At 40.3% G+C, this 27,363-nt stretch overlaps 1 protein-coding gene across 3 annotated transcripts in view; it reads right to left on the bottom strand.

The window, feature by feature from the left end:
* Positions 1–7,028: 7,028 nt before the first annotated feature.
* CCDC171 (coiled-coil domain containing 171) overlaps positions 7,029–27,363 on the bottom strand; it is a 300,691-nt gene continuing 280,356 nt past the window's right edge. For all 3 annotated transcript variants that reach the window (XM_048223031.2, XM_057313447.1, XM_026506501.4), the window contains one exon: positions 7,029–9,472. In XM_048223031.2, the coding sequence (XP_048078988.1) occupies positions 9,260–9,472 (213 nt within the window). In that variant the 3' untranslated portion in view covers positions 7,029–9,259. The remainder of the gene's footprint in view (positions 9,473–27,363) is intronic.

The following is a 27,363-nucleotide window of genomic DNA, read 5'->3' as shown; positions in this document are numbered from 1 at the left end:
CACCATAACCAAATGAGAATTATTCCAGAAATGCAAGGGTTGGCTTAACATGTGAAAATCAATCAATGGATTCCACATCATATTAAAGAATAAAGAACAAAACCCACATGATCATCTCAATAGATGCACAAAAGTCATTTGACAAAAAGCTGATCCTAAAATTCAGATGGAATTGCAAGAGACCCAAAATAGCCACACACACACACACACACACACACACACACACACACACAGTCTATGTATATGAAAAACAGAGTCGGAAGACTAGTGCTTCGCAAATGCGAAATTAATTTCAAAGCTACAGTAAGTAAAACAGTGCAGAGCTGGCTAAGAAGAGACATACATGATGGGTGTAATAGAACCAAGAGTCCAGCAGTAAGTCCTTATAGTTACAGTCAAGTGATTTTTGAAAAGAGTGCCAAGACAACTCCATGAAGAAAGCATATTCTTTTAACAAGTGGTGCTGGGACAACTGGATACCCACATGAAAAAGAATGAATTTGAACTCCTACCTCACACTATATACAGAAATTAACTCAAAATGAATCATTGACCTAAATGTAAGAATTAAAACTGTAAAACTCTTAGAAGAAAACAGAGTAAATCTTTGTAAACTTGGGTTAGACAATGGTTTCTTAGAGATGATACCAAAAGTGTAAGTGACAAAAGAAAAAAAATAGGCAAACTGGACTTAACCAATTTTGTAACTTCAAAGGACATTATTAAATAAGTGAAAAAACAACACATAGAATGGAAGAAAATATTTGCATATATATGGCACTTGTATCCAGAATATATAAAGAACTCTTACAACTCAATAGTAATAATAATAAAATGAATAAACCAACTAAAAACAGGCAAAACACTTAAAAAGGCATTTCTCCAAAGAAGATATACAAATGGCCAACGAGTACATGCAAAGACACTCAACACCATTAATCATTAGCAAATCCAAACCCAAACCATGATGTGATGTCACATAACACCCACTAGGATGGTTACTATGAAGAAGATGGACAACATGGGGCGCCTGGGTGGCTCAGTCAGTTGGGCGTCCGACTCTTGATTTCAGCCCAGGTCATGATCTCAGGGTCGTGAGATCAAGCCCCACGGCAGACTCCTCACTCAGCAGGGAGTCTGCTTGAGATTCTCTCCATCTCCCTCTGCCCCCCCCCATAAATAAATCTTAAAAAAAAAAGAAAAGATGGACAAGGGTGCCTGAGTGGCTCAGTCAAGCGTCTGCTTTCGGCTCAGGTCATGATCCCAGGGTCCTGGGATCCAGTCCCACACTGGGCTCCTTGCTCAGCGGTGAGCCTGCTTCTCCCTCTGCCTACTGCTCCCCCTGCTTGTGCGTGCTCTCTCTCTCTCTGACAAATAAATAAATAAAATATTTTTTTAAAAAGATGGACAATAAGTGCTGGCAAGGATGTGGAGAAATTGGAAACCTCATAAGTTGTCAGTGGGAAGGCAAAATGGTGCAGTCACTTTGGAAAACAGTCAAGTTTTGAGGAAAATTCCTCAAAACCTTAAACTTGGAGTTACCATATGACCCAGGGATTCCACTCATTGATGTAAACACAACAGAAAGGAAAACCTATGTCCACACAAAAACTTGCACAGAAAGGTTCATAGCAGTATTCTTCACAATAACCCAAAAGTAGAAACAAACCAAATGTCACTCAACAGAAGGATAAAGAAAATGTGGTATATCCCTACAATGGAATACTATTCCACCTAAAAAGGTATGAAGTGCTGAAATATGCTACAGTATGAATAAAACTGAAATCATAAAGCTCAATAAAAGAAGTCAGGTAAAAAAGGCAATACACATGATTCTATGTATATGCGATGTCCAGAATAGGCAAATTTGTGGAGACAAAAAGTAGATTATGGTTACCAGAGGCTGCGGGGGAATGAGGAATGGAGAGCGACTCTCGATGGGTATGGAGTTCTTCTTTGGAGTAATAAGAATTAGTTCTGGAATTAGAAAGTGGCGATGCTTGCACATCCTTGGAATATACTAAAAACTACAGAATGAATTGCATGACATGTGAATTACATTTCAATCAAGCTGTAATTTAAAAAAATATATGCAGGCAGGCACTCTCATCTAAGTATTTGAACTCCTATTTGAATTGTTACGAAGTAAATAAACTTAGTCAATGGATGACTGTCAATTGTAAAAATTACTTAATGAGAAAGTGACGTAAGGTTTCCACTCTCGTTCATGTGACATCAGGAAGATTGTATCAGACTTCCTCAGGAGTTTCTCCTATGGGGAACAGGGATTCTGCCTTCCCACGGATAAAAGAGAAGCAGCAGCCCTACAGATGATGAAATGACTTTGAAGCTGATATTGGCATCCACGTGCTGGCATTGTTACGTGCAGCCCTACACGTGGTGCGCTAGTCACGCAGACCCTGATGTAGATGGTGCCCTCCGGGGCTTTGCTGGCTGGCAGCCCTGCGATGTCTCTGTCCTTCAAGGAGCCTTGGGCCCAGGGACACTTCAGTAAGAACATCACCACCATTAATGATCTGAAAACACCATTTTCATGCTGACTGTGAATGTGAACTCTGCTTCAGAGGAATCTCTCTCTTGTCTTCAGAGCACATATTTAAAATATTTCTTCCCAGCCCAGAGGAAAACCTAAGTGTATTCGCAGGTGGTGATTCTGTTACCATAAAAGCACTTACGATGAGTTCAATGGTTAGCTGTACATCAAGGTCGCCTGAATGAACTGTTGCCTTTAAACCTCAGGTCCTAAATGATTTGCAGAGAGTGTCCAAGTTCACGAGCTTTCCATGCCCAGTTTTACTGTGGAAGCCTCTTCCTTTCAGACCATAAGTGAGCTTAGAAAAAGTACATAATAGATATATTTTGCTTATTGTTGGAAGAACAAAGGCAAAAACCAGGTGTCCTATTATGCCTACTCCATTTATTTCTTATGTGGCGCTTTTTACTAAGCATCCAATATGATTCCACCCATTCTGGATTGCATTTAAGATTTTCCCCTCGTATAGATACCCCAAAACATAGAAGGACTCTATCAAGGACAGGGAGCTCCCCTTATATTCTTGTCATTAGTGAATATTTATGAATATCTGATAGCTCTTAACCTGTCAGCTGAGTCTTCTTCAGATCTAAATAAGACTTTTTATTTTACATAGTTTCCTACACCAGCACAATATTTCTGGAGCCGCTTCACTGGGAGGATTCTGTCAACAATCAGCATTCCACTGGCATTAACATGCAATAAAAGACAATGAAGCATGACTCAATTAAACTGCAAAAAAACCGTCTTCAGATAACATTAACTCAGTAGGCTTCAAAATCTATGTGGGGCCTCTGCCTCATGGCTAGCATTAAAGTCAGTGCTTTGAAAACACATGCCTAAGCATTGAACAAACTCAGACACACAAGATGATTTAGAAGAAAGATCAAAACTCTGTTTTACCTCCTTCCATACCGTATCCAAGTGTTTCACAACTTAGTGTATGCAGTATCAATGAGGTCTCCCCGCTGTGAAGATTAAGAACAAAATTTCCCTTCAAGTTGTCAATGTAAGTTTCATTTACAGAGAAGATACAGTTTGGGAGCCCTTTCGAGTGAGATCTATTTAAAACAAACAAACAGGCCAAAAGATTATGTGGGGAGTGGTTCTGAAAAAATATGTAAGCACCCGAAATATGAACTCACGGACACCTGATATCGGGGTATGCCAATCAACATACTTCCGCAACCAGAAAAGAGTCTCAGGATAAAACTGCCAAGGCTTGAGAGAAAAGATGGAGCTCTTTTACAAATATGTTGATGACGCACTTACAGCTCACATAACCAGGAGGGCTGGATATGTTCCTTACAGAACCAGAGGTTTTTTTGTTGGTTTGCTCTGTTTTTTGCTGTAGTTGAAATATTTAACGCTCTAGGTTTAAATCATCAATATTTTAGGTTTCATTATAGTGAACACTTAATCATTTCAGTGAAAACTGCTCTCATTGAACTAAAACGTTAAAGATAAAAACAGATTCAAATAGTATACAGTAAAAATTTTCAAAGATTTCATTGTTTGGGGAAATTATTAAAATTCTTTTGCTTCAGTTGTAACAAAAGGCATAGATAAATGACCAGGGACACATGTCAAGCTCATGGGTAAATAGTAAAGGAAAATGCTCTGGCACATTTAAGATATGATATTTATAAATTCCAAATTTCTTTCGAGCTGAATTTCTTTTGTAAGAAAGCTATTAAAATATGCCAATAGAAGTGGGAATCAAATAAAAACAATCTTTTATTTTTTTAAAGATTTTATCTATTTATTTATTTGAGAGAGAGAGCACGAGCAGGGGGAGGGGCAGAGGGAGAGAGAAGCAGACTCTCTGCTGAGCAGGGAGCCCAACGCAGGACTCGAGCCCACGACCCTGGGATCATGACCTGAGCCGGAGGCAGCTGCTTAACTGACAGAGCCACCCAGGCGCCCTAAAAACAATCATTTAAAGTAGACCTTTAAGATAAATTTATACATTAAAATATATCTTTTTGATACTGTAGAAATTAAAATACCTGTTGAAATCATAGGTTCATTTAAAATCATCAAAAATGGGGACGCATGGGTGGCACACAGTCTGTTGAGCATCCGACTCCTGGTTTTGGCTCAGGTCTCGATCAGTTTGGGAGCCCTTTCGAGTGAGATCTATTTAAAACAAACAAACAGGCCAAAAGATTATGTGGGGAGTGGTTCTGAAAAAATATGTAAGCACCCGAAATATGAACTCACGGACACCTGATATCGGGGTATGCCAATCAACATACTTCCGCAACCAGAAAAGAGTCTCAGGATAAAACTGCCAAGGCTTGAGAGAAAAGATGGAGCGTGTGGGGCTCCACGCTCAGCACTGGGTCTGCTTGGGAGTCTCTCTGCCTCTCCCTCTGCCCCTCCTGCTCACGCTTTCTTTCTCTCTAAAAAGAAATACATCTTTAAAAATTTTTAAAAATAAACCTATCAACAATGATGGCAATTGAGTGACTAAATGCCCTAATACAGACAATCACTGTTTGTGATACTCAGAAGCCAGAAATATAAAATGGGAACTTAAAAAAAAAATGGAAATTCAAGTTATGAAGGCAACTAATGAGGATAATTTAGAAGAAGGAAGGATTTTTCTGTTCGGATATATTAAAATATTAATGTACTAATCTTTTTTAAAAAAACACTAAAAGTTTACTGGTTGTATTAGTTTCCTACAGCTGCTGTGACAAATTACCCCAAAGTGTGGTTTAATAAATGCAAAATGTATTCTCTCACCGTTCTGGAGCCTCGGAGGGGAGAATCTGTCTCCTGGTCTTTTGTAGCTTTTAGGCGCCCCTGTAGTCCTGGGCACATGGCCCCTTCCTCCACCTTCAAAGCTGCACAGAGTCTTCTCCTTTCTGTAGTCAGATCACCTCCTGCCTCCCTCTCTCATTAGGACACCTGTGATCCCGTTAGAGCCCACCCAGATCATCCAGGATAATCTCCCCATCTCAAGATTCTTGATCACATCCGCAAAGTCCCTTTTGCCATACAAGGTAATCATCACAGGTTCCAGGGAATAAGACATGGGTGTCTTTGGGGTCATTGTTCAGTCTACCACACCAGTCCAAACAACATATTTTAGAATTCTCACCTCCATTCTAGGAGTTGTACAAGTTATTGCTTTCATCATCAGCTTTACTTAGCCTATGTCATTATTTCCACGGACCATCAATGGCCGGTTGATCATCATTTTCTTTCAACCCAAGGTCTCTCTGGGAGGATCTCAGAGGTCTCTCAGCCCAAGCTAGTGACACTAGGCAACATAATGAAGGGCATTGCTTTGACAGCTAGATACAAACTTCACTATTCTTCCCATTACTAGTCATATGGATGAATGTGTTGTGTTTTGTTTTGTCTTGTCTAATCAATGGATAAGTAATAGAGATTTCAAACCAAAACACCCTTTTCAAAATTTTTCCTAACTGGGAAGGATAATTTTTAAAATTTTTCTCTTCTTTAAAAAGTGCTAATTATTTCTTGAGCAGGCCTGGCATAGTGGAAATAACAGGGCTTTGGAGTTACAGCTCTGGGCTTACTACTGACTGGGTCACTTTCCACCTTTTATATTCAAAAACTTATTTACAAAAAATGCACAGTAAAATAGGATCGATTTACCACTGTTCAGTATGATCTGCTGAATGAACTCAGATGTGATTGATAAATAAAGTAACGTGAAAATAGTAATGATCTCATTAAGCCCTCGATAAATAGCATATATTATAAATGTGAAATAGTGTTACTAAGCCTGATAAACGCCAGACATTGGTAAATGAAAGTTACCATTTTATTTAAATTATCATTGAACTGGCGATTCCCACAATCTCCTCCACCTCAGCGTTTGTGTTATATCATTCCAAGATGCTTATATTAAAAATTCAGGCAAAGCTTCAATGAGTTGGTGTGACTTAGATATCAGAACAATAACTTGAAGAATCCCTTTGATAGTGACGAAGATAGAGGTATTTTTCTAGATCATAGAAGGCTAGTAAGAAAATCCACATACTAAGGTGTAAAGAAAAATTCCTTTCCCTTACAAAAATATTTGAAGTCATTCTCCTGAGAAATGCCTACTTTATATATCATTCTTAAGGAGGTAAAGAAGCTGATCGAGCAACTGTCCTTGCCAACAGAACACAGATCTCAAATCTGCCGCGATTGGTCACTAACGTGCTCCGAAGCAGTCTAGAGTTTCTCAGATCTCCATAGGATATGTCATTAAATCTTCTCCTCCTGCTGGGTCTGACTTCTGGGAAAAAAAGCATATGGTATAAAAATTACTATATTTGGTAGTGAATACTAATGATCACTCAGGAGGCTCATCCTTTAGTTTCTTTGGCCTTTAGCATCTAGTTGGTTCTAAATGGGACAGGATTTGATTTGATTTAATAATCTTTTTGAATTTATGGTTCAGATTTACAGTATAAAATGTATCTGTAAAATCAGATACCCACATACATGGAGAGACATATACATTTATTTTTGGTGTGATCCCATTAACAGATGGTAAGATTAAGGCAAGAAAAACCCAGGACTGTCCAAAGCTACATTTACAGAGGTGTTCGTTCCTCTTAAATTAGTAAAATCTGGAAATAGATTCAACACAACCCCCCCCCCACACACAGACATATAAGTGATATAAGGTAACACTGTGTTTCTATAGCGTGAGAACTGGAAGTGATGTCATACAGACTAGAAAGCTGTATATCAATTTCTATACAGACAATGTCTTAATCGTTGTATGGAATGACAGAAGAAAGTGTTTTGAAACGCACAGAAATTATTCTATGATCTATACAAAAACAATCAATAACATTTTCTGTGTTACAATAAATTTGCGAGTTTCACACGTGTTATGTTACACAGGGCATATTCTGTAATATTCAAAACCCGGCATGGTTAATAAAAATAATTCCAGGGAAAGAACTAAGAGAAATTTGGTTAAAGATGTAATTTTACTTCACAAAAACAGCTTCCTAAATATTTATCTAAAGCTCATTATGCTGGCTCAGTACTGTAAGAAATAGGATTGTGTTACACGGTAGGACAGTAATAGTTTCACCTTTGATGGCATAAATCACTTGGCTAATTTGGCTAATAACATCAATAGTTAGTACGCAAATTTTATTTACCAAGGCCAATAGAAAGAATTCTCAGAAGCTGGGTTATATTTGGATCAAATGTCACTGTAAAAATAAGACAAGAGAGATTCCATAATACATACTGTTATTTTCTAATGTATCCATAATGAAAAACTCCATCGTGAAAAATAATATAAAATACGGATTTTGTATCAAAACTCTGCCAAAAAGTACGTTCACATCAGAAGTTAATAGCACTGGGGAATTAACCGATTAATATAAAAACAAATACATACGACAGATATTTCTTTGTTCTTCACTTGCCATGATGCAAACTGCAAGAATTTTCACCTTTAAGGGTTCAAGAGTTTAATCAATGTCAATGTCTGATCTTCTGGAGGCGATAAAGAACAGTCTGTCTAGCGATACCCAACAGAACATCACTTTGTCAAGCCACAAAGCGCCCAAAAGCTTGTCAAGTAAGTTACCAGAAACCTCTTTGTGGTTAGAACTCAGCTCCTTCCTGCTTGACCTATTATTTGATATTTGACCACTTGGTTGCAAGACACTTGCTCTTTCTAGCTGAAATGTCACTGGGGCATCTTGTCAGCTCCCCGACATCTCGGCCTGACATACAATTTTACTTTTGTGTGCTACAAGGCAGAAAATGCAGGGCAATGGCCTTGTTTTAAATTCTGTCAGCATCAAAGATGGGCGTCACTCTTGGGTCCTACCAACAACCCAAACAAAAAAGGAGTCTCTTTTGAAGGTCAAAACAGCCATTACCTTGAAGTTTTTCAGCTCATACTCTTTCGTATTACCTGCTCTCCTGGTGTGGGCACCGTCCTCACAAAGTGCCTCACCATACCACAGAAATCCTCCCGGCACGATTGCTCCACTTTCTCATCAAATGCAGGCTTGAGAAAAGGATGAGTTTTCAATGCCTGCAGGGACCAGATTCAGCAGTTAACTTAACTTGTTCAAATGGGCAAGTGGTATCATGTAGCTTTACAAGGAGCAACCTGACCTTCTCACATTGACCAGGAGTGACATTATTGTGCAGGAGGGGAGGCAGTCACATCATTTCTGTTTTGCACAACCTGCTTAAAGTTTGCAACTAAATGCTTGTCTTCAGCCGAGCTGACAAGAGAGAAGAGGGGGCTCAGTGAACCATGGCAGGGCTGCCATGAAATGACAGGAATCATTGGCATACATTTCAAATAGCTCTTTCAATCCTATTAAAGTATTGCGGTCCTGCTTTAAAATAGACAAGTATGAAACAACTTTGATAGATAGAGACTAAAATGGCTTATTGATTTTTTTAAGTCTGAAGGAAATTACCCAAAATGTGTCATTCTTTAACATTTAAAAATATGTTACATAAAAATGAGCAACTGTGATAATAAATAAAACTTAGAAGGAAAAAAGTTGGCTATTTCATTATTCAAGGAGATACAGGGACCAGCACACATCAAGATTGCACACAATTTTTAAAAACCACTGCCACTTGTGCTGAAACAAAATTCAACGGATAAGAAAATCCCCCTTCAAAACAATTTTAATTGTCCTGTTAACTCCTCCTGCATTTTTTTTTTATTTCATAAAGTCATTATCCAATCTGAGTTGGTCGCTTGGCGTTAGCAGACATGGTCGCTGAAGAGGAGTGAGATGATGTCAGAGGATTTATAAATGTCTCCTTTAAGAACGTGTAAGTTGTATCCAGTTCAGCTTGCAATGGCAAAAAGTCCCCCACACCAACTGTGTCAGCAGGAAGAGCAGCTCTTGAAGCAACGGAGAGATTTGAATGGTCTCGTGATTCTATCTACAATACAAAGAAGAAAAAACAAATAAACATAGAATCGAAAATTCTGAAACAGAATCGAAAATCAGAAACAGGGAAGTGGGGGCTAAAATCATTGTAATATAAGATGGGGTGGAAATGCCATTTTTAATTTTGCCATAATCTGTATGATAATATATAAATATTAAATTATTTTCCTAGCGTGATTGAATCCCTTCTGTGTTCGACGTCATGAACTTTTCTGGAGCTTGCCTAAACACTGAAACATTGTATAAAACTTTTATAAAGTTATTGCATCAAAGAGTCAATGCAATCAGGCATTTTTGCCTCTGCTTCCATAGGCAATCTCCAGAAACCAATGCTAAGAGTGTTTATTTCATTATGCCATACAATATATGCTATATAATATGGAAGATCCGACTGCTGAGAAAATGAACTGTGGGTATTTATGTTTTTAAAATCTATCAGCCTGACTCATTTAATTGACAAATACAGCACAAAGAAAAATAAGTCAATTATAGTGACCTCTAGGAAATAGTACAATGAGATATAAAATGCCAAGGAAATGAATTTTTTTGCCTTTTCCTTTGATAATAATGCCACTGCTCTGTTTTAATAAAAACTGCTCTATTAAAAGTATTTGGAAATCGTGTGTCAAAACATGGGATGGCAACATGAAAACTATTTGTCCATATTTTAAAACATTGCTGGTATCCAGAAACTACTAGAAGTCAAATCAAAGAAACCCACACATCCATGATGCACTTGAAAACAGAACTAATATTTTGATGAAGGCTTCAGTAACACTGATAATCAGTAAATATTTAACATGAATGAGTCTTATCAGTAAAGCAGATAGGTACCATTATTTTATGACATTTATTGATAGTAACTATTGATCAATTGTATGTCAGAATTTTCCAGATTCCCAGCAAACAAATGTTCTTGAGATAATAAGTCTAGTCATGAGTGTCTCCATTAAAAACCACACTTTACATTGCAGAATTAAAAAAAAAAACCCTTTTTGGTAGATTCTCGTACAGTTTTGACACTAAAATCACATGAACTATACACAGATCTGCTTTATTAAGTCACATCCTACAAAACCACTCCTACATGTGAAAATAAGAGGGAAGCCGTCACTGGCTTTAGGACACTATTAGCAATGCAACTGTTGTATATGTTACCATTTTTGAGGATTTTTTTTTAACTACAACTGGAGAAAAATCGATGGCTGCCTCTAACACCTAGTTCAGCAATTTTCTTTGATCTCTGTTCTTTTGATTTCTTGATACTCCACTGCAAGCCTACAGCTGACGGAAATCATCCCTTTTCATACTGTTAAAAAAAAAAACCACCTAAAATGACCACTTGAATGACTTTATGAAGGAGAGGGTTTAGTTTATCCCGATGGAAGGAAAAGACATCCTGAGACCAGGTGTGGACCCTGATGAGCAACGCTGATAAGCTTGCTGACGGGTCTCATTCCATCCGAGGCTGGAGCTGCAAATTCCTGCACGTCTACGGCTCCTAGAGTCACCTTTTCTAATTTTTTTTTTTTCTGTTTGTCTGAACGGGCAGCATCATTACCTGATTGATTTTGCTGCTATAAAGACTCTAGTGCTCTCTACTAACTTCTCCTTCGGTCAGACCTGAGGGCAGAGGGAGTACCGGAAAGGCCAGAGATGGTGGGGCCTGATTTTCTTCTTAATAAAATTTAGGGATAGCCAGAGTATTCTTTATTATGATAAAAGAAAACTGTCAGGCGAGGCTTCAAAAGTTTGTTGTTACATCTTTATATCTCACGTTCTGGTCTAAGAAAACTATACATGAAAAGAGAGCAGTGTGCAAAATCGGACCAAGGAAGGTCAGGGAGTCTCGGAGGGTATTTTGTTCTGATGCCTTCGACTAGAGACACAGAACCATGCCACACTGACCAGTCACCCCTGTTGGCAATATTAAAGGTATACATGATTTATGTCAATCTATATTCTGTTCTTGAAGTTTCCTTTCTTGTTCTCGTGATTCCATCAGCCTAGCACATTACACATGAGGAAGACCGTCCTTTAGGGAAGGCCTCTAACTGCTCCTTTCTCCTTAATATTCGATAGATCTTGGCATTCTACAAAGGGGTCCTCTTTTGCCCTTTCTCATCTTAACTTTTTAATATGTCAATTTTCCACCAGGTTGACCAAAAGCATCTTTTCATCTAATATAACATTTTTTTAACTAAATCATCTTGAAATGGGATGTTGAGTATTTCCCTAGTATTTCAAATCAGACTCACTTTTTGCATGCTACCTTCTGACCTTTAATGTCCTAACTGTGGAAAATGGCCTTTATGAAAACAGATTTTTTTTTAAGATTTGCACCCCCAAAAGGTATGCCCTACACCAAGTAAACAGATTTGCTGTTGTGTAAATGAAAACACGTTTCTCTTTTTTTTGCTAGTAGGGTAATTTGCTACACTCCATACACTGCTAGAAAATAGGGTTGTTGTTGTTGTTGTTGTTTTTCATGAAATGGGGGGAGGGAATCTGATTTTAAGTCACTTAATAGCTTGTAAACAAGCCACCAAAATTCTGGTGAAATCTGGATTTGAGAATGTGATGTTAAAAAAAACAAGGGTGGGGGCGCCTGGGTGGCACAGCGGTTAAGCATCTGCCTTCAGCTCAGGGCGTGATCCCGGTGATCTGGGATCGAGCCCCACATCAGGCTCTTCCGCTATGAGCCTGCTTCTTCCTCTCCCACTCCCCCTGCTTGTGTTTCCTCTCTCGCTGGCTGTCTCTATCTCTGTCGAATAAATAAATAAAATCTTTAAAAAAAATTAAAAATAAATAAATAAATAAAATTTTTAAAAAAACAAGGGGGGGTTGGGGGATGGGGCGATGGACACTGGGGAGGGTATGTGTTGTAATAAGCACTGGGTATTATATCAGACTGATGAGTCACAGACCTGCACCCCTGAAACAATACATTATATGTTTAAAAAAAAACAGAAACAGGGGCGCCTGGGTGGCTCAGTCGTTAAGCGTCTGCCTTCGGCTCAGGGCGTGATCCCGGCGTTCCGGGATCGAGCCCCACATCAGGCTCCTCTGCTGGGAGCCTGCTTCTTCCTCTCCCACTCCCCCTGCTTGTGTTCCCCCTCTCGCTGTCTGTCTCTCTCTCTGTTAAATAAATAAATAAAATCTTAAAAAAAAAAAAAAACAGAAACAACAAAACCTTTCACCGTGAAAAAAAAAGAAATACGAACTTTCTCTTGTTACAAACAGTATCCAGAAATACATCATAACACTTATAATATAACACAGAGAGTAAAAGACAGTTAAATAACTTTTTTATCAGAGACCATTAAAAATTAATATTCACCGCCTGATCTTACATTTTAAATCCGTAAAGTCCATGGTCATTTGAATTACTTTTTAAACTGCTGAGGTGTTCTGGTACTCTCTCATGTAAATCTAAATTTAAGTAATTTTTCAAAAAGAGATTAGTTACCTGAAATAAAAGCTAGGTGACATGTGAATCTTTATGGAAGCACTTTTATTTACTCAATAAGCTGTAAATGATTCTATTTGAACTGTTACAGTCCACCAGCTAAATATATATTCACAATACAGGATGTGTTCACTACATTTCTGCATTTCAAAAATTTTTATGAAATACAGTAATTGGACATGTCTAATAGCTATTTTTCAAGGCTTTAATATCTTAGTTTTCTAAGAGTGTTTTCCCAACAAAGTAAATAAAGCATTAGTCTAATAATACGATAATCACTCAATAAGCTATCTATAAATGAAAGCCATTTTGCAGACCCAGGCTTCTGAAACAATGACACCAAATTGTTTGCCTCCCACGTGGCATATACGATCGAGTTAAGTCTTCTGGAATCTAGTACTCTGAAAAGTGAGGGCTGATGTGATTTAGTAAGCCGGATGCTACTGCAGGGAGATTCTGCCAGGCACATAGTAGGAGCCCTGGACTGGACAGCCAAAGACTACGGTTTTCCCTCCCACTTCTGTTACAGTCTAGCTGGGCCGTTTCCGGCATGGGAATTAGTCCCTCCACATATCATGTGCCTGGACTATAAAATAAGGAGCTACACCCTTTACAGCTCTGAAGTTCTGTAGACCCACATACCCCACGCGTGATGGCATATGACATAATGTTAATGCCCAACTCTTGTGGATGGTGTTAACCCAGAAATCAGTTTCCCAAATACAGTACTTGAAATTTTGAGGGGACATAGATAGGAGGAATGCACATTGCACATGGTTCTTTAAAAAGCTGCATAGAGGGACAGCCTGGGTGGCTGAGTCGGTTAAGCAGCTGCCTTCGGCTCAGGTCATGATCCCAGGGTCCCGGGATCAAGTCCCGCATTGGGCTCCTTGCTCAGCGGGAGGCCTGCTTCTCCCTTTGCCCCTCCCCCTGCTCATGCCCGCTCTCTCGCCCGCGCTGTCTCTCTCACAAACAAATAAATAAAATCTTTTTTTTTAATCGCACAGATAATAAGATTAGCCACAGTTTAGATGATGTGGCTTCATTCAATTAAATTCTATAGTACCTTTTTTATGACTTTGACCTCCAGGACGATGTTTTAAGCTCTGTAAATTACTGACGGGTTTTTAAGTAGGGTGTGCAGCGACACATAAACTGATGAAAGAATCAAAGTACCCACCAGAGGGCCTGACAATAAGGCTCTCTCGCCATTGCTACTTTACTGCTAACGTGTTCTTACCACCAGCGTCTCCCGACTCAGTATCACAGTTTTCTTCCCTCCAAAGACTTCCAGTTAGTTAACCAAATTCTGTCTATTTTCCAGTTCTGCCATGCTGGCGTCCTAGGACGCTGCAGTCTGCACAGAGTTGGCAATAATCACATCTATAGTTTTCTCTTATGGAGTGGTCCGATATCTACCTGATACATACATACAGGCACGCATACATATAACACGCACTTGATAAATATTTGTGTGTGTGTATATTATATTCCCTTGCTGTGTGCATTCACATTCATACATTATATATGGATACATGCCCATACATATATGTGTGTGTATATATAAACATATACGTACACCCACTGTCACATCATTAAATACTTATTCCTTATAGCTAGAAGCCGAATTTTGAGTTACCAATGCCAAACCTGTGGGAATATTTTATGCACTCTTTTCCTCATAAGTCGTGAAACCGTAGTGCAGACCAGTTTGGCTCTTTAGCTCATGGACATCAAGACACATGGGATATGTGAGTCAGTGGAGCATTGTAAAGAAGTCTTTAGATAGGGAACAACCTAAGAGGCCTTAAACCTAGAGATTACGAAGGAAGGGCAACCACCGAGACAGAAACAAATAGAAAAGAGAGAGAGAAGATATTAATAACAGACTTGATTCATGTTACAATTTTGTCCTCAAGTGGACGTTCAACAATGGTTCGAGAGCCAGATCTCTAAAGTCAATCTATCTGGTTCAAATTCAGCCTTGACTACTCAGTTAATGTGGCAGAGTAATCAGCCTAGCAGTCTTGATTCCTTGTGCGTCCTTCTAAGCATATCCTTGGCTATGGGGCTGTGCAGCTCTTGGCTTTTTCTGTCCAGCCTCGTCTACCATTTCCTCCCCTGTAGTCCACGATCCAATCACATGGAACTTGTGTCCCCTATACACGATGCCCCCCTGCCTCTTGCCTGCTTCCTACCTGTCCGCTGCCAGAGTATCCTTCTGTCCTTTGTGGGGTGAGTGCTCCCCACATCTTTCAGACTCTGCTCAACGTTTCCCTTTTTGGAGGCCTTTCCCAGATCCCCACTCGCCCTTCCCTAACTACAGTGTGCTGTGACACCCGGTCACACTTTTACATACCCTCTTGAGTGTTTATTTTTATATTTTTACTCATTTGTATGTACTTCTCTCTCCCCTATAAAACTCTGAGCTGCTGGTGCAATGCAACCAGGACTTTGTATTCCTAGCACTTAGCAGAGTATCTGGGGCTAAGTAAGATTTCTGATGAACAAACCACTCAGGTTGGTCTCCCATCGCTCTTTGGTCATTTCGCGTACACATAGATTTTGCCCCCAGTTCAAAGTAGCACAGTATACTGGAAAGGATGTGGACTCTGAGGCTGGAGAAACCTTGGGTTCCACGCTCGATCCTGTCATGTACTAACCGTGCGACCTTTGACAAGTTACCGAGCCTGTGTCAGTCTGCATCCTTACCTTGAAGCGGGAATAATAATCCCTCCTAGGGTTGTTATAAGGATTAAATGAGATAACAGACACAAAAGCAGAGCTTTCAGCAGCTCCCCTTCTCCTCCTCTCCTTCTACGCTTCTCAGATGATAATAAATTCCCAAGTTACAACCATAGCTAACAGGCATGGGGCATCAGGCCCTGTGCTAGGTTTAGCTTTATAGGCACTATCTCGCTTCTCACAACGACTCAATGAGAAAGTACTACGCTACCCTCATTTTACAGTTGAAGAACTGGGGCTCAGCGAGTAGAATAAATTGCTCCATGGTGCACAGCTTGGAACGTGGTAGAAAAAGATGTGACTCTTGATCCATCTGATTCTTCTCCCCTAATGCTCGACCACGACCTTACCATGCTGCCCAAAGAAGACAGCCTCGGGCTTATTTTATATCCAGAACAGTTTCATAAACATAGCAGAGGCTCAACAAATCTCTGTGAAGCTGGGAAATAAAAGTACATAGATTGTACTAGAGGCTAAAAATAAATGTTTATATTTTTTGATAACATATTTTATTATAGTGCCACATTTGAATAGCCATGGTACTGGAGTAAATAAATAGATCTTATAGCATTGACATAAAATAAAAGTTCTAGCCTTTCACCAAAGGAGCTCATATGTTGTTATATTCAGAGATAAAATTCAGCACTGAAGTTTAAATTATACTCGAACATTTAAACTTTAATTTTAAATTACTTTAAAGATGTCTGGTGCCTGACAAGATAACAATTTCCATTTTCTTCTCTTGGGTGTTTAGATTTCCTGACATGACTGAGGTTGGAAAAAGAGTCAAAGAATTTTCCCGGGTAGCTTTGTTCTTTCTTTTCCTACTTTCTTTCCCAACCCTGTGCTCTCAGCCTGCTCCCGCCCTGGTAATTCTGATACACCTGATGGTAAGAATGCCAGGAATGGTCAGAAAACGCAAAGGTGGCCATTCTTCTGTGTCTTAGAAAAATGTAGTTGCAAAAAATTCAGGGGGAATTTGAAACGTAAATATTTCCATACACCCAAGTATATACGAAGGTACAAAACCGAATAAATAAAAACTTGGGCATACCATTTAGAAAACATGGCATCGAAAAACTGAAACGACGAGCTGATAAAAGTGGTGCAACACACACAATGGCCATAAGAGTGACTTACTTTTTTTTTCTTTTTTAAGATCTTATTTATTTGACAGAGAGAGAGCACAAGCAGGGGGAGCAGCAGAGGCAGAGGGAGAAGCAGACTCCCCACTGAGCAGGGAGCCCGATGCAGGACTTGATCCCATGACTCTGGACCATGACCTGAGCCAAAGGCAGACGCTTAACCAACTGAGCCACCCAGGCATCCCTAGAGTGACTTTCTTAATTGTCAACAGATTCATGCAACTGAAGAAAAAAGAGAACCTAATTAGAAAGCAGACTAAGGATAGTCTAGTATTAAGATTGGGTTTAGTTGTAACAGAAAACTCAAAATGTCAGTGGCTTAAATAAGATTGTTTATTTCTCTCTGATATGACTGTTTGAAGTTATCAGGAATCCAAACAAAAAAACAAAAACAAAAACAGAACCCAAACTGCCTCTGTCTTGGGCTCTGTGGCCTTGGTATGTGCCTTCCACCTCAGGGCCCAAAATAATTGCTTAAGTTCCAGCCATATGTCTGCACTCTAGCCAGAAGAGAGGAGGACAAAGACAAGGAGGCACCATTTACATTTAAAGACACTTCCTAAAATCACAACACTTTTGCTTACATCCCATTGGTCAGAACTTGGGTTACATGTCTAATTAAACTTCAGGGATGTCAGAAATGTAACTCCCCCCCCCCGCCCCCCGAGTGGCTCAGGTAATATTCAGAGGTTTTATTACTAAGAAACAAAGAGAAAACAGTATCAGGAAACCACTGGCAGTCTCTGCCTCAGATACAAACTGGCCTTTTGGTTGGAAAGGGAGGAATACAATAACCAATAAATATGAAAAAGTGCTAAACCTCATTCATAATTTAAAAAATGCAACACAAGGGGCACCTGGGTGGCTCAGTTGGTTAAGCGTCCGACTCTTGATTTTGGCTCAGGTCATGATCTCAGGGTCCTGAGATCGAGCTCCAATCCGCTTGAGATTCTCTTCTCTCTCTCTACCCCTTCCCCCAGCTGCTGCGGGCTCTTGCGCATGCGCTCTCTCTCTCTCTCTCTCTCTCAAATAAATAAATAAATAAAATCTTCAACAAAAAGAGAGAGAGAGAGATGCAACAGAAAACATGCCAATGAAGCCAACCTTGCACCTATAAGATAGGCAAAAAATTAGATGTCTGATGATGCCCACTGCTGAGAGACAAGCTCAGACCATGCAGGCAGGGATGCTGGTGCAACCTTTCTGGAAGACAGAATTCTTCCTGACCATTGATCCAGCAATTCCATTGCTAGGCATTTCCTCTCTGGCCACACTCACAAGAGTTCACCAAGGTAAGCAGACAGATGTGTTCATTGAAGCATTTTTATTTTTTTTTTTTACAGAAAAACAGTTTTTAAGTAAAACCAAAGGATCCATGCACCAGAGTGCTACTCAAGGGAAGTATGACACAAACAGAATACAACCATCAAAAAACAATTAAGGTCACAATGTAAATACAAATATATAAATATGTCTAAGTGAAAAAAGAAGGTTTGAAATTATGTGCGTGTGTCTAGAGAGAACCCACTTGTATTTTAAAAATAAATAGAAGACACACACAGGCATACATATACCTACTTTTCTTTCTGAAAAAGGAGTCACAAGAAAGTGTTCATTACCTTCGGAGTGTGGACGAGGGGAAAAAAAGCTTTGAAAGTTCAAATTTTTCTTTCCATGGTTTTTATCTTTAAAACTATTTGAACTGGGGTGCCTGGGTGGCTCAGTGGGTTAAGTCTCCACCTTCAGCTCAGGTCATGGTCCCAGAGTCCTGGGATCAAGCCCCACATGGGGTTGCGTGCTCAGTGGGAAGCCTGCTTCTCCCTCTCCCTCTGCCCCTCCCCCCTGCCCCTGTCCCTGCTCGCTCTCTTGCTTGCTCTCTCTCGCTCACTCTCTCAAGCAAATAAATAAAATCTTAAAAAAAAAACAACTATCTGAACCATGAACAAAGGCTATGAAACTTCGCAAAAGTCAAACTACAGCTGATTAACAAATGGGAAAAAATGGTAACCTCAAATAGTCATCAGAAATAGAAAGTAAAAGGGTATTTATTTGTTGCCAATCAAAATTGTATTTTAAGAAATTATGATACTAAGTGTTAGTGAAGGCATTATGAAACAGGCATTTATAAATTGGTAGTGATTGTATAAATTGATACTTGGACTATAATTTGGCAGCTTCCTTGAATGGATAATTCCATTTATGACTAGGTTCCTTATATCACTATTAACAGACAAAAATTGGAAATAATCCCATATTCAACAACAGAAGTATCTTTAAGTAAGCTATAGCCACTTGATGGAATATTATACAGCTATAAAATTTACGATTATGAACTTAAAGATAACACGGACAAAGGCTTAGGTCTCACCAGGGGTCAGAAAACTTTTTATGTAAAGGGTCAAATAATAATTTATGCTTTGCAGACCGTATGTCTTCTGTTGCAACTACTAAATCCTGCCATTGTCACCCAAAACAGCCACAGATGATATGCAAATGAATTAGTATCCCGTGTTCCAATAAAACTTTATTCATGAGCACTGAAATTTGGATTTCACATAATTTTCACATCATTTCTTTTTTCCAACCATTTAAAAATGTAAAAACCATTCCTAGCTTGCATGTGGATTTGGCCAACAGGCTTCAAACTTTGCCAACCCGAGCTAGACCATATATGTGAAAAGGTGATACACATAATCACATATGATAACTTGTCTTGAGTTATTGGAATTGTTGGCATTTTTTCCCGAAACTTCTGTATTTTCCAAATTATCTACAATTAGCATGCCTTGCTTTTATAACCAAAACCCTTTATTAAAAAAGACTAATTTTATGTATACTGAAACCCATATTTTAGTACAGTTATGACTCTGAAATGTGCAGTCAAAATGAAAACATAATTAGTTAAAGGCCTCAGAGGGTAGGTCTTTAACCAAGTGTTTTGCAAGTTTTGAAAAGGTCTTAATTTAGCTGAGGCCACTTTCCTATTTTACCATCTTTCATATCTAAACCATAGCCACAATCTCACACTGAGCAAACACAAATAATTATATGGAGTGACTTGTCTCTCTACCCCACAAAAGCAACTCCTTATGTACAGTGGCTACTTACAACTTGCGAGCCTTCATTTTATTCCAAATAGCACTTCCAGCTGCCAAATTACAACTTCTGTGGTCAAAATGTACACATGTCACACTCTATCTGGGAACCATTAGGCAGAAGTGTTCTGACCACTTTTTCATTACTCAAGAATTTCCTCTTAAACTTATACACCTTTTTGATTCAATGTCAAAAATGTAATAATAATCCGAAAACTATAAACATAGACCTTTTAGCAGTATGTTTTTCCCCGGGGGGAATTACGACCATGCACTCAGGTAAAGAGAAGGGAAGACTCGTCTACAATTTAAAGTTGTCTGAAAGAGATGGCTTTCCTAAATCTTACCGACACCGTATCTGTCAATGACACACCTCAACAAAATTAGCAATAAACTCACCTTTTGAAATTTGAAACTCATTGTTTCCCATGCCCCCCCTTCCACTGTTGTTTCAAGTTATGTTCCCTCATTCCACTACATCACACCTAAAATTTCTAGCAATTCTTCACAGAATGCTGCGAACAGTCTTTACTCCCTTAGACCAGTGCTACGGCTGGGCCTTTCTGGAGTGGCTGGTGATCTTCAGTTGAAAGAACATGGTCCCTCTACTTCCCAGTGAGAGAGAGGCACTTCAGATGTAAGGCAGATCTTGTGATCTGGGGTTCACAGCTGTGGAATGCCTTCAAATCACAGCAAGCACTGGGGAGTATGTTCAAAAACAAAGCACTTAGCTGGCAATGACATTTCCTTTACATGAGAGGCAGGAATGTTATTTCTGATAGAAGCGGGCCATTTCCAGCAGTCTCAAACCAAACCCGTTATCTCTAGGGAGAACATCCTATAGAACCGTGAGAATAATGCAGCAACCACAAAATTCCAAAATAATATACCTACAGATTACATTTCAGGAATCCATTCCCTACATTATCAATTCCATATGACAGATTTTCCCCATGCTTGCATAATGCATAAAACATATCTAAACCCACATCCACCATTAGTATCCTAAATCAGCGCTATTCATTATTCTTTCAATGAATATCTATCGAGTGCCTACAAGGTGCCTGATACCGTTCTAGGTCCCGGGACAGAGCCGTGAATTACACACACAAAAACTGTCTGTCCTCAGGGGAGCTCCCACTGTCCTTAACTAATCTGACTCTGGAGCCAGTTCTCCTTAAATAATAGTTTGCTGAAATACTATATAACCACACAACTGCTTAATGCTTAAGTTTTGATGTACAGGACACTGGAGTTTACCAGCCTCACTGTTCCGTGGATATAGACGAGGTTCCAGATATGAGTTACGTTTCCCTGGTTCTTCCCTGACTTGCTCACACAAGACCTCAAATGTCCCGCACAGTCCGTCAGGAGTTGCTGGGTCTCCGCAATCCCTCCAGTGTATCAGTCCATATGCGTGATGTCTCTACACAGAACTGGCCATATGCCCACCCCTCCCCCTCTGTCACCTGAAGACCGTGACAACGCTGATGAACCCAGTGTCTCACCGTGTCTGTCATAAAACATTTCTTTCAGTTTCCATGTAGAGGGCCTCTTTCTAAGAGTCCAGATGCTGGTCCCTAGGCCTGTATGGAGGAGAAGCACTGGACGGTTGTCTCCACTTCCCATCTCCTCCTCTGGGCCCCTGCCCACAAAACCTCCACTCATCCTTTACCAGTCGCCCAAACGCTCCTTCAAATGAACTTCCTCACAGCCTGCACACCAATTTTTCAAAAAAGGTTAGCCTCATTTGAAATGCAGTTTGGGCTCAGGGTAGGATGTCCACAAGACGATGATTTTGACACAGGCTTCCAAGCTGCTTACCAAATTTTTTTCTTGAGTTATTTAAGAAAGTGTCTCTTTGTTTTCTCTAACTTAAACGCACTTTTAATATTTGTATACAAGTTATCTCTTTGGTCTTCTATTTCTTACTTCATCTCTTCTTTATTGTCTATTTGCTTATTATTTAAGAGTATTCAAATTTGCTATTGAAGAAAAAAGGAAGAAAAAAGTGGATAGATGAAACTCAAAAGAAGTGTTAAGGCTAAAGGATGAGTCAGCCAGTAGCCTGTGAGACACAGGCAGAATCCACATGTTGAGAACGTAGTAAGTTAGTGCCCTAAAAGACAGGTTACTTATAGAATGGGGTGGAGTGACCGCATCATAAGATAGAGATATGCCACCTCCAGGCTAATGTCATTCCTAAATTGGCCCGAGAGCCACAGACAAAACCCAGGGCTGTCCAGCAGCCAAAGTAGCAAGCTATGGCTAGGGGGCAGATGTGTTCGTCCTGCATCTCTCCTGGAAGGGAATTGGGGGTGCATGGCCCAAGCACCTCTGTCCCCCGAGCCCCCGTGTCACACCTCCGCCCTGGTCCTCACAACCTCCCAGAGAGTGGAGAAGGCTGATGCAGCCGAGAGACACAGGTCGTAAGATCACTGAGTGACCACGGAGTCAGGGAGGATGGTCCTTCCCCTGCTGGCTCCCTACCACGCTTCTGCTTCTCACCGTGTGTCTTAAATCGATCTGATACCTCATGTATTTGAGTATCGTAATGTGCCCTGTGAGACCTTCTGTTCCCTGACCTCTGGGATCATGGGCCTGACCGTGGACTCGGAGGTGACTGTGGCATTCGGGTGATTTCGCATAAAACACCTTTGCTCCCCAGTACCAGTCAGCACGCTGTCCTAAAGCGCACCCTGCTTCCTCCGGTCCAAGAGTCTCCTTGTCGTGCGGCTCCTTCTCTAGACGGAGCCTGCTCCATCAGGCATTTACGTTCTTCACAGCTCACCTTGGGGATCGCCTTGGCCGCAGACCTTCCCTGCCACCTGTCACCTCACATTTGGGTTGGAGGCCCTGCTCTGTGTCATGGCAACACAGTCTCCCAGTCTGCTGTTTGCAGCTCAATACACTGGCCACTGGTCACACGGAGTTACTTCAGTCTTAATTAATTCAATTTTATTCAAGGTAAAATTCCACCCAAAATGGAAGCTCAGTTCCTCAGTCACACTAGCCACACCGCGCGGGCTCAACAGCTACATTTCCATCGCAGGGCGCTGTAACGGACAGCTTTCACTGAGTGCTCCTCGAGGGCACGCACGGCCTACTCTGGCTGTTTCTCTATCACCAGTGGCTTCACTGGTGACTGGTACCTAGCAGGTGCCCCAGACGCTGGCCTGTTGTCGAATGAATGGACTTCCTCTAATCTGTATTCCAAGGAAAGCCAACAGGAAGGGCATGTTTTGATATTGACCCTCTCGCTTTCCGAAAATATTTTTAATTCACAAAGTTTCATTTTCTTTAATTCTGACTTCCTTCAATGCCCCCTTTCTGGAGCATCGAAAGTGTCAGGAGGGACCTCACTGTTCCTGTCTAGGCTTATCTTTCTTGACCTTCTGGTGAGTGTCATTACGGCGTTTTACGCTAGGGCACCCTGAAAGAGAGGGGAAGAAGCCTGTGACAAAAGGCAAGAGGAACGTTATCTTGCCAACCGTCCATTCTCCAGACCCCCAGGCAGGAATCCTAGCTTCCTTAAAGCTCAGTTTTGTATATCAGAGAAAAATGCATTCTTACCCTACAGCTTTTAATTTTTAATTCTTATACTCTCTTGGGAAAAAGATTCCACTATAGGCCAAATTTGGAGGCAATCTAATTGTTTGATGTAAACCTTCAAAGTTTCCTTTGAGTTGAGTGTCTATCTGCTTGGGCAGAAAAGGGGAAAAGAGGGAATTTACATTCACTTTGCTAAACATTAGCATCTTTTGTTCAATCATTTGAATGCAGGACAGTGAGGGGGAAAACAGCTTAGCGAACAAGGGTTGACACATACAGTGTAAAATCTTTTAAGGTGCTTGGATTCAATGAGGGAGAAAGTGAGACGGAACCATATTTCAGCTTCCTAACTGGGCGCCGGTCTGCGGGAACTTTGTGACAGGTCTCTGTCTCTCAGCTACACTTGACTGGCTTTTGCTGACATTCAGCTGTCAGACAGCAACCCTTTACCAGGCCCCTAACATGCTCCACAGCCTCACCCAATTAACTCGCTTTCACTTGACACGGCAGCAAAAAGCTTCATAATAGGTGGTCAAGGTGCATGCTGTCTGCCTGGCCTCCAAGTGTTCACACACAGCAAGATGTTTAACTACTTTTCTCCTTGCCTGTGTGCTCACAAGTAGTGTGACTACAAGGCAGTCATTCCATGCATTGAGTTGGACAGGAATATAGGAAATATTAGAGTGACGCATTAAGCTGCTCAAAAGCAGGCTTCTAGATGACTGAAGTTCGGTTTCAAATCACTTCTGAGAGAAAGATTTGATTTTGAGATTACCAAAGGTTAATATCAACTAGCAATCAATTTATAGTTAGTTTTCCCACTATATCACTAACAACAGTATTCTATAAAGATGGCGTGGCGTAGAAAAATAGCATTCGACAAGTGAGGGCAGAAAAGTCGAGGCAAGATTCAAGAGTATGGAATTTTGCTCAGACACATGCACTTTGCGGATGAATTCTACAGTAAGTTTTCTGTAAATTTTAGTCACGCTAGCCCTTCTGATGAAATAGATTGTACTTGAATATGTTTGGCTAAGAAATCAAAATTTTTATACTTAGTTTGAAAACTTATCTGAATAATTCACACATTTTCTCTCATCTCCCGGTATGTTCCGACCTGAGCACATAATCCATTTTCATTTATTGGAGCTCTGAAAATCTGAAAATTATGGGGGGAAAAGTGACATAAAGAAAAGGAAAAGGGATATAAACTGTACTGCCTTTGGAAACCTGCACTTGTAAGGCTTTGTGATGAAGAGGGCACTGACAAAGTTACTTTTTGACAGGGCTCTTTATTATTGACATCCAAATGCAGCCCTTTATAACCATTTTTTTAAAGAATTATTTATTTATTTTAGAGAAGGGGGCATTGGGGCAGAGGGAGGGAAGCAGACACCCCGCTCACTGAGCGCAGAGCTCACTGCGGGGCTCGATCTCATGACCCTGAGACCATGACCTGAGCCAAAACCAAGAGTCAGACGTTCAACCAACAGAGCCACCCAGGTGCCCCTCTTTACAGCTATTATGAAGATAAAGTTATAATTTCCATTCAAGTATGCTATTAGTAATCAAAGGTAAAAGTCTAATTACAGGAACGGCGAGTTCTAGCATCCACCACCATGAACCAGTCCTGGTGGTGATTTGCCACTACTCTACGGCACGCAAAGCAGAGTTTAACCATAGCATTCTGTCCCGTGTGAGTCTGGCCAGACTCTCTGAGCATTGGAAGGCAGGTCTCTGAGTAGCGGTGCCTCTGTGACACATCTTCAAATTAACCGAAATATTTCTCTACATAAAGTGTGTATTTGTTGTTTTGAACACTGCTCACTTCCTACAGAAGCTCAAGGCGGGGGGGTAGGTCTTGAATGAATTGCTGAGCAATTAGGAAACCACCCTGCATCCACTTGGTCAAGTCTTCCCTGTCTAACTCCAACGTCACCTTCCTCCACCCCCACTTTACGGCCCTCACACGGATTACCCTCACTTCTCACTGGGACCTCTTTAAGAAGACTTACCACGATTCATTGTAAGTGTTCATGTAGATGGTCTGCCTTTTACAGAAGCCACCAGATCCCTGAGAGAAAGTCCCGCATGTCACCCTGGTAAGGATGTAATATGATATCCTGCTTAAGACTGAGGGCTTGGGTTCACACTGCCTAGCTTCAAATCTCGGACTCTACACTTGATCGTTTCTTCATCTGAAAGGAGATAATAACCTCCCTCAGGTAAGGATAATGAGAATTAAATGAGTTAATATACATAAAGTGCTCAGTATAGTGGCTGGCACAGAGTAGGCGTTCAAAAACTACTGGTTGCTGCTATTATCCCTATTACTACATCCTTAGCACTTGGCAAAGCATGTAGCACCTAAGAGGTACTCAATAAATACTTGGTGAAGGAATATTTGGTTACTTCTTTGATTACTGCTTCACTTCAACATGACGTAAAAAACTTAAAATTTTCATGAAGAATATGAGTCATGGACTTAAAAGTTTGAGTTCAGATGGTATCATTTTACAGAAATAAATAAGAATTAATTGAAAATACAGGGACACGAGGGTGGCTCAGTCAGTTAAGTGTCTGCCTGGTTCAGGTCATGATCCCAGGGTCCTGGGATTGAGCCCCGAGTTAGGTTCCCTGCTCATCGGGGAGCCTGCTTCTCCCTCTGCCTGCCGCTCCCCTTGTTTGTTCTCTCTCTCTCTCTCTGACAAATAAAACAATAAAAGCTTTAAAAAAATTGAAAATACATAATTTTTTAAAGTCAGTAAAAATTTGGGAAGTTTCTGAGATATTATTTTCTGAGCAGATAACAGAACCAGCATGAAGAAAAAACGTTCTTTTTTGTTCCACAGTCATTTTTTTACCGTCCACTCTTATTTTAAGGATTTGATGTCTTGCTTATCTAATTTCAGGACAATCTCATTATTTACATAATTTTTAGAAAATGTGAATAAACAGTTTATTTAAAATGAAGATGCTACTGAATGCCTTTTAAAAATGTTTTAAATTCCTTTTATCCCCCTTAATATAGCTTTTCATTTTTCTATCCCAAAGCTGTTTTGAACATCTTAACCAGACCAGGAATTTGGATTGATAAAATATGAGAAGTACTTCCTAGGCTGAAACGAACCCAAAAGGACAGGCCATGCTTTATTAATACGCCATGCATCCTTTAAGTAAAGACGCATCAGAAAATAGGACTGTCTTTTACAAATAAAAAAAAAATTACGAGTATTTGGAGTACAAACAAAAATTTAAAATTTTGTTTTGTTTTGTTTTGTTTTTGCAGGGAGGGGCAGAGGGACAGGGAAAGGGACAGGAGAGAGAGAATCTTAAGTAGTCTCCATGCTCAATGCAGAGCCCAACACAGGGCTTGATCTCATGACCATGAGATCATGACCTGAGCCAAAATCAAGAAACGGACACTTCATTGACTGAGCCACGCAGGCCCCCCTTTTTTTGTTGTTTTTTTGTTTTTTGTTTTTCATTTAAAATTTGTTTATAGCTCACCCTGAATAATGAATGCCTTTTGTAAAACTACACCCCACGTTAAACTTACCAACTGTACTAGTTTCCTAGGGCTGCCACAACAACTGGCCACAGCTGCGTGGCTGCAAACAGCAGAAGTCTATTGTCTAACCGCCCCAGAGGCTAGAAGTCCGAAATCAGGGGGTCAGCAGGGCCATGCTTCCTCCAAACACTAGACAAGAATTCCACCTTGGCTCCTTTAGCTTCCGATAGTTCCTGGCAATGCTCGGCATTCCCAGATCGTAGCTGTGTCATCCCAGTTCCTACCTCTGTCCTCACGTAGCCATCTTCCCTCTCCGTCTCTCTATAGCTGTGTGTCTCTCCTTATAAGGACATTGATCACTGGATT

The sequence above is a fragment of the Ursus arctos genome, unplaced genomic scaffold (genome assembly GCF_023065955.2).
Source record: "Ursus arctos isolate Adak ecotype North America unplaced genomic scaffold, UrsArc2.0 scaffold_18, whole genome shotgun sequence".
NCBI classification, from domain to species: Eukaryota; Metazoa; Chordata; class Mammalia; order Carnivora; family Ursidae; genus Ursus; species Ursus arctos.
The sequence above is the reverse complement of the archived record's forward strand: the minus strand, read 5'-3'. Positions and strand labels throughout refer to the sequence as shown.